General features: G+C 37.6%; 1 protein-coding gene across 8 annotated transcripts in view; it reads left to right on the forward strand.

Moving 5' to 3' along the window:
- The first annotated feature begins 17 nt into the window (after positions 1–17).
- dnm2a (dynamin 2a) overlaps positions 18–19,521 on the forward strand; it is a 56,910-nt gene continuing 37,406 nt past the window's right edge. For 3 of the 8 annotated variants that reach the window (XM_039686737.2, XM_039686729.2, XM_039686735.2), the window contains exons 1-5: positions 19–431; positions 15,350–15,423; positions 17,422–17,571; positions 17,686–17,889; positions 18,150–18,248. In XM_039686737.2, the coding sequence (XP_039542671.2) occupies positions 271–431; positions 15,350–15,423; positions 17,422–17,571; positions 17,686–17,889; positions 18,150–18,248 (688 nt within the window). In that variant the 5' untranslated portion in view covers positions 19–270. Of the gene's footprint in view, positions 432–15,349; positions 15,424–17,421; positions 17,572–17,685; positions 17,890–18,149; positions 18,249–19,521 lie in introns of all 8 variants that reach the window. The other 5 variants (XM_039686731.2, XM_039686727.2, XM_039686738.2 and 2 more) reach the window with 3 other exon arrangements.

Below are 19,521 nucleotides of genomic sequence, written 5' to 3' on the forward strand. Positions count from 1 at the left end.
CCGGTGGAGGTCGGATGTCGCCTGACCGGATGATAGCGAGAAGTTTTGTTTTGTGAGTTTACGAATGATTTATCCTCAGATCACAACACGGATCTTAACGAATTCGCCGTAATACGTGCCATCTGCCAGTTAGCGAGTAACTTGTGAGTTATTAGTCTTTGACAGACTGATCTGGAAGTGTTTGAAGGGTGGAAATTGAACACTTGAGAGTAACCCGAGCGCCGTGCTGCCGCGAGCCCGTTCCTGCGCGCCGAGAGACGGTCAGAAACCATGGGCAACCGGGGGATGGAGGATTTGATCCCCCTGATCAATAAACTCCAAGATGCTTTTAGTTCCATTGGCCAAAGTTGTAACTTGGACCTGCCGCAGATAGCCGTGGTCGGAGGACAGAGCGCCGGAAAAAGCTCCGTGCTGGAAAATTTCGTCGGCAGGTTGGTTATTATTATGTTATCAATTTCTATTTTGGTTTGACTCTGATCGCGTGCAAACGCTTAGGTCGCTACATTTATCAGTATCCAACTCAATACGAAGAGACACGTCTTATTTATTACTTCCCAGCTGCGTTTTTACACTCGATTCACTTGGATAGGGTGTAATTCACAGATGCGAGTTACGCAGTTGACGTAAGCAGACGCTCGCCTTCATTCATTGAAATGAAATGGGCGTAAGTGGGAGCGGAGCGCTAAATGGGGAAGTTGGCGGCACACAGTGCACTGCACACAGCACACACACACAAACACCGATGAAGTTATGGCCCTGGTGTCAACCTTGAGAGTTGAATTGCCAAAACGGGAAACCAAAACCGCTAAGATATCCATTGCTGTGTCTTAGGTTGTTAAAGTCATTTCCTCATTCACAGTGTTAACGTGTTTACATGACAGTGACGACACTGACACTTCTCTGAAAATTGACGTCATGCTTTTGTGTATATGAGCTTTTAAAAACTCTAACATGGTTGAGTAATTCATTTAGGTGGTAATTAAATTGTATTTTAATATATAACATGGCACTAATTGTGTCGTGATATTTATGTGCCGTGAAATTTGCGTAATACTCCAAGGTGCATCAGAGAAAAGAGTGGTACCATGGTATTTTTTTTTTAATACAGCGATTAATCAAGGTAATTGTTTTCTTAGTGCAACGATTCCTTTTCCATTGCGAGATGAATAAGCACATTTCAAACAATGTACTATAAAACACCAGAATTATTAGTATTTTTGAAGATTTTTCTATTAGATGTATAATACAATTCTGAGTATTTTGATTCAAATTGCAATAAAGTATTTCCAAATTGTAGTGATGAGAAATATGACCATTTGGTAAGAGAAAGAACGAAAACATAATTCATTAAAAATTGCCCTAAAATAAAATATCATCATCATAATGCGTCATTGTAATATTTACTTTTGAAGGTACTTTAAAGCAGCATTATGCTATTTTTGAAATTTTGCTCTCGGGGTCCCTCTACAGTTGGGAAACAGTATTGTCTTCTACTACTGTCGTAAAATCTGTCACGGTTACACCAGGGAATACACGCGCACATTTGTTGACAAGCGATTCCCCGGAACTCTGGAGAATGAAGAAGTTCTCACATCTTGGGCAGACTCCAGTGTTGCGTGTGAAATGTCTTCATCCCAGGTACATTGGCATATATCTCAGCATGTCTTATGAATATAGTGTCATGGGCTTTTTTTTTTTTTTCCAAACGTCAAAAGATCACTTAGCTCACGTTTACAAGCCAGCGTCTTTATAGTAACGTTAGCCTATTAGCTACTGTTTTACATAATGGATATGCTAATTCAATTCAATGTTTGTTGGTAGATAATAGCCATGTAGTCATGTATTCATCATAGATGAATCTGCAAATTTGAAAAATCGATTTGCATTATAGCCTGAGGCAAGACACTTTCACCAGAAAAATAAGTAACAAACATGACTTATCAGCCTGCAGATATAGGATAGTTATCCTGACCAATTATTTTGTTCGTCTAATCGTGTATTATTTACTTGCAAGAATGTTGTCCCCACCAAACTCAGTAATCAGTATACTTTCACGTCTCGAGCTGGCGCGAGCTGCCCGTCCCGACTCTACGGGGATGCTTGAGTGTGTTAAGCCTCCTCAAAAGAAAGCAATCCAGTCTACATTGGATGCGGTGAGGGGCGGAGCTTCATAACACTTTACCAACAGTAAAAATTGATCGCCCCCACTCTATTTCTGATGCACTTGACATTTGATTTTACTTTCTGCTTCAGCCATGACAACATACCGAGGTAAAAAAAAACGCTCGTTGCTTTCGTCTCGCATCGGAATTTAAGGAAGTGATGTATGCCGTAAAACAGTCGAATTTTGTAGTTCTTTTTGTGCTCGGGTTCCTACCCGCTCCCCGAAAATATAGAGTGCCAGTAAAAGAGATAAAGACCAGGTCAGGCTGTGGCAGACCTGTCATTCAACTTAATGTAAGTTGATGTACCATCTCGAGGGTTTTGGAAAAATATTATAAAGGTTGAAAAAACTACATAGTGCTGCTTTAAATTAGATTCTCATTTTTGTAATAGTAATACATACTTTTTTTTTAAACCAGAATAATTGTCACATATAAATACTTTGCAATTACTTTGAATAAACACTTAAAAATATCAATATTATTCCCACATTATAGCATGACAATGTTTTTTAATTCAAATAATAATTATGACCATTACTACTCGAAGAAAATCATAATTCATTAAAAATCGCAATGTTTTAAAAGTAGCCCATATCATTACCGTAATGCATCATTGTAATACTTACTTTTAAAGGTCTTTTAAATTAGATTCTCATTATTGTAGTAGACCATTTCATTTTTTTCTGTTTAAATCAGAATCATTTAGAAGCGGTACAAGCATGAATACTTTGCAATTACATACATTTTCAGCATTATTTTCATTGTGCAGACAGTAATGAAAACTAGGTTTTTAAGCACTACAGTAATGGCCATTTTCAATTAAAAAAAAAAAATCATTAAAAATCAAAATGTTTCAGAAAATAGCACATATCTAAACGGTTCACTTATACTAGCTACATACTAGTTCTGCATACTCTTTACATGCTATTATCTTGTGACAAATAAGCTGAATTAAGTATTATGTATTGTATACAGGAGGGAGTGATCCTGTTCCACCTGACCTTGGGTTTTGTGTGGGCAACCGCTTGTTTTGCAAATATTCATAGCCGAGGTCACTGCACTGCCAGCCACACCTGTATCAGACAGCAGTCACTGATAGGCCTCTCAAACCCCACCGATACCAAATCAGTCCTGTTCACTCTCATCTGGGAGAGGAAGGCATATAGAAGATTGTTACTGTCAATATTTCTTTTGCATTTTGAGCTGCACCTTCCTGCATTCATTTCCTCCCACAATCTTCCTGATGTGACTGCTCTGTCTCCGGTCCAATTTGAATACATTTAGTCTTGATGATGTTTTGTAGAGGGCAGACTCAGAGTATGAATCAGACTAATTGTCTGAAATTCAGTTTCCATTTCCCATAAACATTCGTCTCTCGAGAGCTTGTGTATGCATGTATCCATTTCTTTTGTCAATGAAGCTGATTAGTCGTGACAGACTGATATATTTATCAGTTTTGAGATGATTAGGAAAAGCATGCATGATAAAAACAGATTTTATATGATATCCATGCAAAATAAGTTACAGTATGTTTCTCAGTGAAATGAACATCCCTAGAGGTGTCTCCCGGTGGCTAAGGATGCATAGCAACATTATCTTGGATTTCATAATCAGGTTGGGCTGGTTTGGCCATTACAGGATCAACAATCATTGTTGGAACTGAGAGTAGAATTTAGACATAAACTATTAGGTAAAGCTATATTTGGCATCTAAAGCCAGGTTCAGATTACACAATATCAGCCTGATCCTTTTGGCGTATAGGGTGTCATGGTGAGTCATAAATGACAATGGGTGTTGGGATTGAAGTATTGTTTATGATACTTGCACATTTTGTCTATTAAGGTCATTTTCGCAGAAGATAACTTGAATTCTGAAGCCTAAATACAAGCCAAGTTTCCATCCACTTGTCAAGCGAATTATATGAAGTCCGGTGAAAAAACCTCATGCGAATAAAGCTGGTGAAAGTATGTTTCCATCAAACGGCTTTAAAGCGAATAATGCGAAATGATGCCACATGCTGTTTTGCGATCAAATTGGTATATCAAATTGATTTGAGACATGTTAAGGTGTTTCCATGAATTTTCTCACCGAATTGCACAACATTCAAGCAAATATGTGCTAGACAAAAAAATGGATCCCGCCATAATAACTTTCCATCAGCGTTTATACCATTAGCCGTATATCGATCAAGATAAAATTTGAGTCGATATTCATGAAATTCAATCGTTTCCATAAGGCATTTGTCATTCGATATCACTTAATTCGGATAAACACATGTGGATGGGAACAAAACTATAGTCGCCAGAAGTAAAAAGCTAAAAGTATGCATGCTATAAACAAACTACACTGTGGTGTCACGACTTCAACGTCACCCTCACCAGACTGATCTCATGAAATGGCGTATGTATGACACGCCAATTTGTATTTCCATTTTTGGCGTGCTATCAACACGCATAATCGCTTTTCAGCGTGTTTATGAATGCCGTTAACTTAACGTTACATTATTGTATATATAAATATATGACCCACCCCAAAACCCCGTCTCTAAACCTACCCGTCACTGGGGTTAATAGCATTTATGAGTCTTCCCCTACCATCCTAGGAAAAAAAATATCACTCCCCAGATGTAGATCTACATTTTGATTTGTTTCGCTCAGACATTTAACGGCGTAGACATGCACGCATACACACGGATAGCGCAAAATGCGTATCAGATAACACACCACTTGACTTGAAAGTGGTGTGTATGTTTACGCAAATGTCATGTTGATCTTTCTCTCTCTTCTTTTTTTTCCTCTTTTGGAAAGTCTATCTGAGTCATCATACTTGTAGAGATACAAATCTCTGACATCATATTTCTTGATGTTTTATCACTATGGGCCTGATTGCATAGATGAATCATTGTTTGATAAGCTTGTGGGTGTGATGAAGGATAGGCTACATGTCCTGAAAGAGACTTTCCATTCATAATGCCATGGAAAACCTGGAAATATCATGGAATTGTAAGGTTTTCCAAGCCTGAAAAAGTTTCAAAACTTGCTTAATGTTAATATTTCATTAGCTAAATTTGGTTTAGAACAAAACATTGTTATATAGTGTTGTAAAAAGTACCCACCAAGTCGGTACTGAAATTTTAAAATTATGACTTTACCAGCAGTTCCCCGCTTGTGAAGGGATTCTTAAACACCTCCGATTGGCCATTCAATCACACGCTCAACATATACGTCTCTGATTGGCCATTGTGTTCACGTGCTCAACATTTGTGTCTCTGATTGGTCATAGTGTTCACATGCTTGTCTGTGATTGGCTACATTGATCAACGCTTCCAAAACGTTATCCTTACCTAGCACTTGCACAGATACAAGTGTTTAAAAGCAGGCGTCTATTAGCGGATTGCTAATATATCCACTGATAGACGGATCTGTGTAAGCGCTCAATGAAAAAAACATGTTTTCAAACATTGATCATTGTAGCCAATCACAGACATAGCCTATATGTTAAGCGTTTGAACAACACAATGGCCAATCAGAGGTGTTTAAGAATCAGTTCAATGCTAGAGGGAATTGCTGGTATCGTCACATATTTAAAATTTGATACCGAAGTCTGTACTTTTGACAACACTAAACACACAGTGATCGGTCTTTTGAGTAAATTGACCAATTTTGAATGAAACTGACTCTGAATTGGTCTGAATGGTTTATTACCGAATCGCTCTAAAAATTTAAGGATTTTTAGATATCATCCATAATTCTCAAATAATTAATAAAAAATGCATAAATGGTCAAGAGTGTTGTTCACACTTCGTTCTTTTGGTCTGGACCAATTTTTTTTTTTTTTTTCCATTTCTCTCAATTCTCAAATGAAGATCTACTGCAAAAAGAGACAGCATTTCTGACACTTGTACCAAACTCCAATAGGCAGTGTAGCTTGTGACATCACATCCTCCTATTTTTTGGTTCGTTTAGATATCTTTGGTCCGTCTTGTGTATTATTATATTTTAGTCGAATCGCACCAGAGTTTTTTTGGAAGTTGAAAGTGTAGGTCTCGGCCAGGGTTCGCTCCAGGGTTCGAATGCCAGCGTTCCATTCACACTTATTCAAATGAACCGCACATATAGAGAAATCTCAAAGTAGTGCGTTTTCATCGAACCAAACCTGTCAAGTATTCACAGACACCAATGCTGAAGTACCCAACTTCCCATACCTGAAGTTGTGTTTACGAGCTAGTCACGTTCAAGTGCTTTATTGTCAGAAAGAATGGGAATTGTTGCCATAAGCTTAGTTAAACGTATTCATGCTTATAGAAATAACATGTTTGTGTGTGCGTTTGTGCAGTGTTTATGATAGAAGCAGGGCAGGGCCATCCTTCAGGGAGGCAAAATGGAGTCCCACACAAGCGTTCACCTGACACCTGTCTGCTCATCAGGAATTTCTGGAAGCTCTCGTTTCTAATCACCGACGTAGACAAACATAGACTACATTTCATCTGAAAGACTTTTGTGATTTTAATTAGGCCTGTTTTCATGGCGCTCAGAGGCATGTTCTAGTACTGCTGTGAGAGTCCAGTAAACTTAATTGGTTATTGTTTATGAGTCTTTAGTTGTTGTGAGACTGTAAGGTTTCCTGGAATGGGTTGTTTCTCACAGGTGGTGTTATTTGAATTCACTCGCTCCAGTTTATTGAGTTTGATCAGACCGTGGGCTGTTTGATGGGTTTAACTTGGTTTACTTGGAATAAAAGCACTGAACCCTAGAAAAGTCTTGTTTTGTTTGTTTTTCAGCCATGTTTCTGATGTTATCGAACTTTTGACTTAACAATAAGGATTTATTTGACTAGTTATAATTTATTATAGTTTATTAAATGCCCCAAAGTGGCCTGGCAAGTTAAAAATAGTCAACATTTTTTAAAAACCCATCTGAGACGCTATTCAGATACACTTCCTCTACCTGTTTTTGAATGCATCTGCAATGTATCTGTACTCCTCCTATGAAGCAAATCAAGTGAGCAGAGACCAGCCTTATACAGTGCTTCTTTAAGACCCATTAGTCACTGGCAAGTTACAAAAAATTAATTATTTTATTAATCTGTTGCAATTGGGGATGTAATGTATATTTTTGGGTGCAATTAATTATGGAAAAAAAAATAACGCCTTAAGCCTAGACCTGCAGTATAGTTACGAACATGATGCAGGGCAACAAATGACTGTGTGATGAATTGGAATGCAGTAAAAATGCCACTAAAATCAGAATTTTTAAATTAGAAAATGAGAATTGCATATTTTTAGGTAATATGTAATTTAATCTTGTTAAAATGGATTTCATAAAATTGGTATAGAAAAAAAAAGAACCAGTATTGAATTCAAGGTATTTCTTTTCTTTTATTTTTATCGATACCCAGCCCTAGTCAACAGATGAGGCAATTAGCATGAGTTATGATAGTTTGATTATAAAGTATATTTGAGTCTATAGGCTATGTAAGACTATGGTTTGGACTTTGGGGACATTACAGTAGCTCTTTTTTGGCATTATCCTGAACATTGTACGCATTTGTTTCATGAGGTTCTTGGTGGTGTCACCAGTTAATTCAAAAGGAAGCAGCACACGTTAACACCGCTTCCTTTTGATTTAACTGGTGACACCACCCCAAGTCCTTCACCTAGGAAGTCGAGGAAGGTCTCGGTTTTCAAGTTAACACAAGCTGTTCACACATTGGCAATGCAAAAAGCGATTAATACATGCAAATTCTTACACATAACCCCTTTTAAGAATGAATAACTGTAAGACAGCGGCAGGTCAAATAGATCGCATTCACACACATTCACAGATCTAATATAGCATATCAGATGTTTTGTCCCGTCTGTAAGATATAACTGACTGATTATTTATTTCTTATCATAAAAACATATGCAAGTGCACGTTATGACTTGAGTTCATTGGCTCAATACGAATACGGGCAAGACTGTTCTGTCAGCTGACTCGAAACTCTTTCAAACTGGCACACTTTCCATCTGGCGTGAGAGCTCAATTGGCTGCATAGGCGACACCGTATTTGAATAAATAACCACTGGAGCACAGAGTCTGATGAACAACGTCTTTTCAAATATAATAATAAAAACTGGATGGCACGTTATGAGCACCAGTGTTACCTTAGTGCTTTAGCAAGCTCTCTGACCTTCTGTCGGGCCTTTATCCGCCATACTAACATTAAGACAGCTGGGAATTAACAAACAAAAGCACTATTCATCTCTCGGACACAATCAGAGCTCAGTAAACATTAGTAAGTTACACATATTAATTAGCCCAATCAATGTCGCATCTGCCGTTAAAACATGCCAAGTGGAATGAGTTGAGATTGTTGGTCAAATTTCATCCCGCCGAACTGGATTTTCAAGCTCTTTCTCCTGCTGGTTTCACCCGACTTGATCCAATATGCAGGCCAGCGCCTCCATCATGGCTGTTTATTGCAGGGCTGATGTCATTGTTCTGCGTGACTTCTGCTATCTGGCTCCGCCGGCTGCTTTAGGTGGGGCTGTTGTTCATTTAGCTGTGTTGTTCACTCTGGGAGGAGTATAATAAAAGTGGAGCGAGAACACAGCGTGAACCGTGTGTTAGGCTCTGTGACAAATGTGAAACTCTTCCTGAACACATCAGTTATTAATTATGAATTGTATGAGATGAAGGAAGTTGATTTTGTTTTTGTTTTTTGTTATTCCAAATGTTTGTTTATTGTGCAGCACTTACTTACACACTTTTTTTTTGCCATTGAGAACTGGTTCAGAACACTATAGTGATGGTACTGTGATCACGTCCAAAAATATGCACGTTACATGACCATTTTCCACCCTCTCATTGTTGATTAAACAGTATGTTTTTGGTGCTGTACCTTTAAGTCTCACATTCGTCTTTTGCGTCATCTTTTGTTTTGATTGGCTGATCTCTGTGTACAGAAACTTGTGTTTTCATGATGAAAACACTGAACATGTGTCGATCATTCAAATTGGGTTTCCTGGTTCCTTGGATTCCCAGGATTCATTAAAACCTGTAAAACTTTCTTTCTTCCGTGGGACATAAAAAAACTCATCAACATTCTTCAAATGCATTGAAATTTTTGTAGCGGTTATAAATAATCATGGCTGAGATCATTATTTTAGAATTATGAAATTAATTAATCAAATAAATTAAACAATTATTAATTCATTATGAAAATGAAATATCTATAAGCTCAGATGTCTTCTTAGCTTCTCTTTCATCAGGCTTTTAATGATTTAAGTCATCTCTTAAATACATAAAGGCAAACAAGGACAGATTTGTTCCGAACAATCAGAGGAGGAAAATGATAGTTTGGTCCATTATTCATGGAGGTCCAGCTCTAAAGCCCTTGACTCCACTGTGTGCTCATTATGAATATTTTAACATAGTTCCTAGTTTAACTGTATAGCATAAGATCATAACCATGAATGGTTATATGGCTCCTCATTACCATGGTTGGGTAACTGTGCAGTCGAATTTTCCTATTGGAAGTTGTGGTACCCTGTGATGTCAGAGGGTACCAGCTAACCACGCCCTTGCCTTCAGAGAGACATTAAATCATGCAACTCTGACTTTATATCTCCCAATTGCACTCTATAAAGCTAGAATTGCGAGCTATAAACAAAATTCTGGGGGGAAAAAAGTCAATTGTGCAATTGTGAGGAAAATGTCATTATTGTGACTCGTGAGATAAAAAAAAATGCAGTTACCTTTATTTTTTTATTCTGTAGAAGAAGCAAGCTTCCATAGCATGCTGTGCTTTACCGTTCTATAGACTAACACTGTTAAAACGCTCTCAAAAAGGGAAGTCTACATCTTTAAATCCATCCCCTTTAAAGCACCACCACCACACACTGACCCATTTCTAGAGTTTTCTGATTGGATAAAAAAGTGAGGGCTGACTTTTTTTTTTTCTCTTCGAGGCGGATGTAATTACTCGGCACATCTATTTTCAGTGATATCTGTCAGGTGTCTGGGACATTTTATACCTGCTATTCCAAAAAAAAATGATTACATCACCTAAAAAATAGGCTTCCATTTTTCTCATTTGTTTTTCTTTGATTTTGGGCTGAACGAGACCCATTCTTGGCGGGTTTACACGCTCATATTTCAAACAAACAAGAAAAATGTAGTTTTCCATGTCCATCCTCTCTATAATGAGTGAACTCTTCCGAGCTGTTCTGTTCTGTGCATATATTTTGTATAATGAGAGCAGGTTATTAGCTGGTGGATGGAGACTCTAGCTGGGTGTATCTGAAGTGAGACGAGTCCTGTCTGTCCCTCCCGGTCTCTTTCCACTCTCTCTGCACCGCTCTGCGGTTGTGCATGCATAATGGATGAAATGATACACAATCTGCTCAGCCTCCTCTATCATTTAAAGCCCATGAATAATGGACAGCAGCCCACCTGCCTGTTTGCTCTGGAAAGAAGCGAGAAACGAAGCAAAGAGTCTTCCGGAGCTCTCGTAGCATATACCATATGTGAATTTGTTCCTATTTGCGAAGCACCTCGGTCCGTTGCGCTCGTGTGTATTTGCTGGGCATCTTTTTTAATGAGTGTGTGTGGGTGTGTGTAGGTGTTTGACTTTGCTGGCAGAGTGGGTGTAAGTCGAGAGCCATGGATGCGCGGTTATGCCAGCACACAGCCCTCTATGGCCTGTATTTGTTCGTTCTTCTCCCCCTGCAGGCATTGCCCATTGTCATATAGCCACGTGCTTCATGCAGCCAAACAGGCTGACTTCAACATAGGCCACACTTGAAAGCTCTTGCTTACTTTTGCAGGGCTCAGCTCTATGGAAATTTTAAAAATCTTAAAAAAGCACAAATGTCAGGGCATGTCAGAACATCTCAAGGACCCCAAATACCCCTTTATCCCCAGGGGTTAAGTTCCCAAGTGTTTAGGTCCCACTGTAGACAATATTATCCCTTAAAACTCATATTTTGATCACCAAAATCACATTCGTAAAAGTTTTTTCCTTGAATGTAACTCTACACCCTTGCTTCATTTAGGATACGGCAAATTAGCCCCGCCTCCACTTATTCAAACCTGTTTAGAGATCCACTCATTGACGATCACACGTTGACCTGATTGGTTGCAAGGTAGTTTTTGACGTCAGAAACACCAGCAATTTCAAACTGTGTTTTTGAGACTGTCTTTGGTTCACTGCAGTTTTAAATACTCAGCAAAGGTGTTGACTTATGAATTTGCACATGGTTTGTCTTACTTAAAGGGTTCTTTCACCCAAAAATGAAAATTAAGTTATTAATTACTCACCCCCATGCTGTACCAACCCCGTAAGACCTTTGTTCGTCTTCGGAACACAAATGAAGATATTTTTGATTAAATTTGAGAGGTGGATCACTGCTGCATAGGTTTGATTTGTCCTGTAATAGACCGCCTCAAACTGTTGTGGCAGGTCATGTCAAAAAATGTGCCCCGGTGCAGACACGTTGGATAGGTTTATTATAAGTGAGGCACTCCCGTTCGCTCTAGAGTTTAGACAAAGTGTAAGTCTATTCAATTACAGTACTTACTCATGACACATAACAATACAGCTAAAACTATTCCTAATATTTTGGACATTTTATTGAAAACGCATGTTGTGACATGCATTGATGGCCAATAAGAGCTGTCGTGATGTTTAAGTTGAGGGAGTCGTGAAAGAGGCATTTCCAAGATTGTTTGAAAATATGCTTTATTTTTTAGGGCTGGGTATCGATTCACATGTTCGATTCGATTTCGATTCGCAAGCTCTCAGTTCGATTCGATTTCGATTTTCAATTCTCGATTCCTGATTTGATTATCAATTAAACTATAATGAATATGGATGTAATACAAACGATTAATCAAAAAATCGATTTTTTTGCCCACCCCTATTATATTTTTAATTCTCCTAGGTCCCACTAGTGTTGCAGAAATGATATACTTCACCTTTAAAGATGCAAAGTGATTTTTGAGAAAAGTTAAAAGCCAATCAGCAGTAAGGAGCGTGTAGAAATCATGAGGGGGGAGGTGCCTGTGCTGCATAGCATGTTTGTGAATTTGGGGGCGGAGCTATCAAGATAGGGGCGTGTTTGCTGTGGGGATTTCAAATATCAACAGCGTTTCTCAAAAATCGCTTACTGAACCTTTAAGCTGGCAAGACTTTTGGAAACATTTGGAAATGATGAACTTTCATGGCAACACAGCAGTCTGGCCACTGACAATTCCAGTGACAGCTGGGACCCCGGGCCATTGGGCAGTCCTTATTGTCAAGCCACGTTTTGTCTCATAATCTCTTTGTGTATGACCTTTCTTTTTTGTGTTACTGTCTGTGTGTGTTTTTAAAGCATGGTTTGTCTTTCCCCTCGGGCTCTGCTGCATTGTGCGTTAGGTGGGCCGGTGATTTCAGGGAAATGGCTGTTGGATTCACAGCTGACTGCACTGGCTTTGATCAGGACCAGATGTAGAGCAGGAACTCATGGAGAGACAGGCTTACTCATTAAGACAGGCTGCGATTGGACGACTCTCGAACCCGCAGACACGCTCAACACACTCACAGCATGTGGGATGCCTTCAAAGGTTCCCATTTGGAAAAAAAGACACATCATAGGAATTTCATAATGTGGTTTTATAGTGTACCAATGGCCTGAAACATATCGGACGCAAAGTAAAAGTATATAAACTAATTCTTCTACGTTCAAATTTATATTTCAGGTCAGCTGCTATCATGGTAGATCGACAGTTTGAGTAGTTTCTAGAATTATTATTATTATTTTTAACAGAATTCTTTATGTTAACAGACCTAGCGCAGTTTTGTTAAAGAATTGGTTCATTCAAAAATATAATTAATTCATCATGCACCCTGCAACTAATCATGTTGCAAACTTTCTTACTTTCTTTCTTCTAAGAAAATATTTTGAAGAATTAAATTCTAAGAAAGTCATACTGGTTTGCAACAACATTAGAGTGAATAAATAATTACAGATTTTTTATTTTTATGTGAACTATCCCTTTAAGTAGTTGTATAGGCCTATGCATTAGTTAAAGGGTTAGTTCACCCAAAAATGAAAATCCTATCAGAAACTACTCACCCTCATGTTGTTCCAACCCTGTTTCATTCTAACGGCCCAGAAAAGTTATTAAAGACATCATTAAAATATAAATTTAAATAGTCCAAGTGACTACAGTGGCTCAACTTTAAGTTTATCAAGCGACGACAATACTTTTTGAGCGCCAAAAGTAACGACTTTATTCAACTATTCATTGTCTTCTCTGTGGGTATCTGAGGTCACGAGAGCACCACGACGCTTTTAAAGAATCGAAGACACAGCACATTGCACAACCAGTGTAGTTCGATTTGCAAACCAATGATGAATTCTGACAAATTGGTTCTATTTTGGCTTTAACTGTGAGACTTATTTCATAATTTGCAATGCTTTGTGGTATGAGAACCATATTCCCTCATCAAAGAGTATCAATACATGTCTTGTACATTTCATCTAATTTTCAGTTTGCAATGTTGTGATTAATGTCAGAGCTAGTTTGTTTGGTTAATTTTCTAGATATTAGGTTGACCGATAGATCAGTTTTGCCGATTTATCGGTACCGATAACCGATTTCTAGAACTATCGGCTACCGACAATAATCTACACCAATAGTTTTTCCCATTTGTAAGCGACTGAGAAGGTCTGCTGTCATTACACAGTACGAGAACAACCTCTAAAAGCAAACTAAAATAAACATCGCTATGCCTTGTGGCGTTTTATAGTCTGTGTTGTTTTTAATATGTTTTAAGACAAACCATGTGTAAATTCATTAGTCAACACCATTAAAGAGTTTTTTTTTCCTTAAAATTGCAGTGAAAAAAAGACGGTTTGAAATTGCTGGTTTTACCTTAGTGATGTCTCGAGATGACAGGTTATCTCAGTAAATGTTTCTGTTGAAATGGAAAAGCGGGTAGATTTAGCAATATAGCGGGTGTATGATGTATATTATGAGGTTATGATCAACTATATGTCTTTCTCCACTGACGTTCTGAGTTGTTCGAAGTGTTTCTAAAGATACTGATTGTTAGAAGGCAGCTGTCTGACTGAGATGGCGAACAGGAGCATGGTTTGTGTAACATTAGCAACACATCATTAGCTGTTTCATAACGTAGTCAAGCCAAAGGCTAATCATATTAATTACCGTAATGTGTCCAACACTGTAGAGAGCGATACATAAAACGCATTACCATTCTGATATACCAACTTGTAGTGAGTGAGTGGAGGCAGGGCTAATTTGCATATGGGTCATCATACTAAATGAAGCAAGGGTGTAGAGTTGCATTCAAGCTATTTTAAGGCATGAAGATTTTTTTTTTTTAAATATGTAATTTTGGGTGTTTTTATTGCATATTAATTGTAAATAATCTTGTAAATCTCCTAGTGTACATTGCTATTCTTGTTATGGTTGCGCTTATGTTATATACTTTTTTTGCTGAAAATGTATCTAGTCACTTAAATGCTTAAGTAATAACATGCTACTTTTTTGTTTATAGCTAGCAACATCTAAAGGTGACTCTATCGCCCCCTTGAGTACTGGAGGCTGTAACCACCACAGTATCATGAACACACACTATATGTATGTGCAACAGGGCTGTGTGTTCACAACTGTGTTGTGTGTGTGTCATACTTGCATTTCTGTTTGTGGGTTGATTGAATGTCTGGCTCATTTTTCCTGATATTAGCATTAAAACCGTACCTGTTGTGTCCGGCTGTGTCCCAGTGTTAAATCTGTGGTTTAAAGGGCTGAAACTGCTCTTTGCTCACAGTTTGATCTGAGAGGCTGTTTATAATACGCAAGAGTTATTAAATGTACCCTGATTTGGATGCAAGATACGGCTGTGGCCATTCATTTGCAAAAGCATCGCAGCCTCTTTGGAATTGTGGGTGTTCAAAAGGTGCCACCATGTTTTAATATTCATTGCTACAAGGGACCATGATAGCGTCTTGGTTTGTGTGTGTGTGTTCTGATATGAATGCAAAGAGGTTTCTCCTAAACCTTCGCTCCTCTCTCATGAATAATTTGATCAAACTCACCACCCCTGAAAATTGCTATGAATGACTCCGAAGTGTTTGCCTCTCGTCCGTCCATCCATACTCACTTACTCTTTATCTCTTTGTTTTTTTACAGGGATTTCCTTCCCCGAGGCTCAGGCATCGTCACCCGCAGACCTCTCATTCTGCAGCTAGTTAACAACAAAGCTGGTGAGTGTGTTAATGAGCACAACTGAACAAAGCCTTCTCAGGTACGTAATATGTGGTTGATTGAAACCACACGCTTTCATGCTTATTCATACACGGTACCCATAATATTTAGTGTGGCAAATGTGTCGCATCAAATGACACATCAAGGGCCCTATAATTTAATAATTCTGCAAATTCCGCGTAAATTTTTAATTTTTCTGGATTGGACTTGAAATGTCAAATTTTTTAATAATAATAAAAATATATATATATATATATATATATATATATATATATATATATATATATATATATTAGGGGTGTCACGATTCTCCAAATCCTCGATTCGATTAAGTTATCGATTCTAAGGTCACGATTCGATTCGATTCTCGATTTTTAAAAAAAAATGTAAAGCGCAGATTGCTATGCAATTTTTAGACTACACATTTATGCATTATGCAATATAAATTTGTTCACAATGTACACTACACCATTGCCAAATTTAAAATATAACAAAAACAAGTAACATAACTTAATAGTATAACATTTAAAGCCCCTGAAATGACTAGAAAAAAAGTTTAGTTAATTTTGATGAACGAGATTGAACAATAGAGTCAGTAAAACGATCCGAACTTTCCATCACGGACGCGACATGGGGCGTGGCAGTATCGACGATACCATTTTTTATTTCGATTTTGATACCATTGAATTAATTTCGATCGATTTCGATTTAATATCGAAATCGTGACACCCCTAATATATATATATATATATATATATATACATACATACATACATATATATATATATATATATATATATATATATATATATATATATATATATATATTAAATAGAATTTTTGTGAAATTTATTTGTTTAATGTTAGTGCCCTATGAAATGTTTATTTTACTTTTTTTTTGTTCTGTGTTGTCCGTTTTAATTTTCGCCAGTCTGTGTTTTATGATTTAATACTGAAACACTGGTAATCAAATGAATGCATAAAATGTTAGCAATTTAATTAATACAATGTAATCAAACGAAATTGAAACAATTCCTCTTATTTTTTGGCAAGCAAACATAGGTTTAAATTAAAAAAAGGGATAAAAATCTTTTAAAAGCAATGTTTTAATTGTCTGTATAGTTACGGTGCATTCGACTTTACTATAGTAATATACTTCTTTCATAATTTCTTCAAGTTAAACCGAAATTTTGGCAGGCTGTTATGAAGACCAATGAGTTGCTGTGTAGTTTTTACCAAATTAAATGGTGAAATGCCATTTGAAAAGCAGTTTTCAACCCCCTAAAACGTTGCTGTCATTTAAATAAACGTTGAAAACCCATTTTCATCCAAATTTCGAAAAGTTCCATGTTGCTAGTGACACAATAACGACACGATTAATCTTTAACTAATAATTTCATCTTATTCCGATTTCATACACAAGGCAGTTCTCCTCTGAAACTTCCCCTTGTAACATTTACATCTCTCTGCCACTTCATGAGCAATTATCATTTATATTGCTTTCAGTATGAGGTAATGTAATGTAGCGAGAACATGGAAGTGCAGATGGAGAATTAATTCAAACAGAGAGACATTACAGAACAAATTATCTACCAAATAAGCATAATCGACCATAAAGGGGAACATAACGAAGCTGAACTGCTTATATTGAATAAAAAGAAGTTTTACACTATAGCAAACAGATCTGCACTCCATAAGTAAAATAATTCTTTTAAAGGTTAAATTCCTGGATGGTACAAATGCATAGCTGAAACATATATATATATTTTTATACATATTAACATCATAATAAATGGATGTTTTTGTGGTTGTAGTTTTAGCTAACTATATACTAACCCTGGTGTGAAATGCTTACATTTTATGGCAGTGACACTGTTTAGGCTTTAGGTGAAAATACCACAATATGGTTTTAATGTCTTGTTTGCCTTGATGCTTAAATGTCGTCCGCCCATCTCCCTATCACCCTTAATCACACTCTCCATTTCTCTGTCTTGAAGAATATGCCGAGTTCTTGCACTGCAAAGGGAGGAAGTTTGTGGACTTTGATGAAGTCCGGCAGGAAATTGAAGCAGAAACCGACAGGATTACAGGATCCAATAAGGGCATCTCTTCCATTCCCATCAACCTCAGAGTGTACTCTCCACACGGTAATACAACAAAAGACTCTTAATACCACTGCTTTCCTCAGTCCACACTCGTAATCTCGGCAGCCATTGTTAAAATGTCACTTCTCTCTCTCTCTCTCTCTCTCCCTTCAACAGTATTGAATCTGACTCTCATTGATTTGCCCGGTATGACCAAGATTGCGGTGGGCGACCAGCCGCCCGACATTGAGCACCAGATTCGAGACATGCTTATGCAATTCATCACTAGGGAAAGCTGCCTGATCCTCGCCGTCACCCCCGCCAACACTGACTTGGCAAACTCGGATGCCCTCAAGGTGGCTAAAGAGGTGGACCCTCAAGGTGAGGATTGCTGGAGAGATAAAAGAACGAGAGGAGGCGGATAAATCTTCACATAGTCATGGATACCACAGTGATTTCCACTTTATGAGCCAATCATTCTTTTAAGTTTGTTCTTTTTAGTGAATCAACTTGAATTTAGATGATTTTATTTTAATAATCCTGATCAAGTAATCACAGACAACTGGAAATGTCATGGAAATTCATTGGTCAATAGAGTGGGAACACAAGTTGTTAATGTATTTTTTTTTGTATTTCAACAGGAGTGCGCACCATTGGTGTGATTACTAAACTGGATCTAATGGATGAGGGTACAGACGCCCGGGAAATCCTGGAAAATAAACTCTTACCGCTGCGTAGAGGTGGGCAGTATGTGCTTTAAACATTACAGGAGTGTGATTTATGGCCAATTATCTTATCATTTATGAATAATTTTGTCACTATACCATAACCATAAATACTACTACAGTGTTTCCTCTACATTCATTCTCCCGTGGCGGGCCCCCCACATCCTCCCGCCACGGCTGCAGCTTCTCAGTGACGTCCGACATTCTGCACTCCAAAAAACGATTCGTTGGCCGAACAACCATTACTTATAAAAGTAATTGGATCAAACATAAAAAATTAAGTATTCATAACTTTTCAATGTTTACTTAACATATATAGTGTGTGTAACACAAAAAATATAAGTTACTAGGTGCACTTAAATGTATGTATAAATAAAATGAAAAATACATAAGGCATGTCAACTTGCGTCAAAATTAAGTAAATCTAGCATATCATTTTAAGTACTATATGAGCCACGTGATATGCAATTTCCCGTGATGCCTATCCAGACAAAAAATTTTAAGCCATTTTATTTCACAGCACATGTGAAGACGTTGAGAAGAGGTAAGCCAAGAAATTGACTTTTAACTGAATTTCAGAATTGCTACAAATTTTGCATCAACAATTAGAAACGTGTTACTTACGAATGTAAACGTTTGTAGTCTACATGTTAATGAATGAAATAAGTGTTTTGCACGCGAGTATTTGAAGAGTATATTGTGTTTTTTCAAAATATATGACCATGATGTTGGCTTATGCATTAATGGTGTGTTCACACAGAACGTGAATTTAATTATTTGCGATAGCAGATTACATTCATAGTCAATGCAAAGACGCGAAGACGCATCATTCGCGCCGGGCGTCGCGAATTGGGTGACTCGTTTGCCGCGAACGTCTTCCTCGGTAGAAAAATTTGAACTTGAGCGGGCTGCGGAAGATTCAAGCATCTAACTAGACGCGACGTGTTTGACGCGTTCGGTTACCAATTCGGACGGCGCTTTCTCCCCCACGGATAGCCTAGATTATAGGCCTACTTTCTTAGCGAGTTGTTTTTGGATAAAACAAATGTACCTTGCATATTTACAAATTCCCATATTCTCTATCTATACATGGATCGCGGGGAAGGGGGCTTTGGGCGCGGGTTAGCCTACTTTTGGTAACGTTAACATAAATATTACATTCAAAAACGCATTGCCTACAGCTCCGTGTGCACAATCATTAAATAATGGCAATCTTGATTCTAGCACAATATTAATCCTAAATGACAGAGACAATTCAGTAAATTAAACCTTCAAAATTATTATCAAA

Source organism: Pimephales promelas, chromosome 3 (assembly GCF_988280905.1).
Source record: "Pimephales promelas chromosome 3, fPimPro1.hap1.1, whole genome shotgun sequence".
NCBI lineage: Eukaryota > Metazoa > Chordata > Actinopteri > Cypriniformes > Leuciscidae > Pimephales > Pimephales promelas.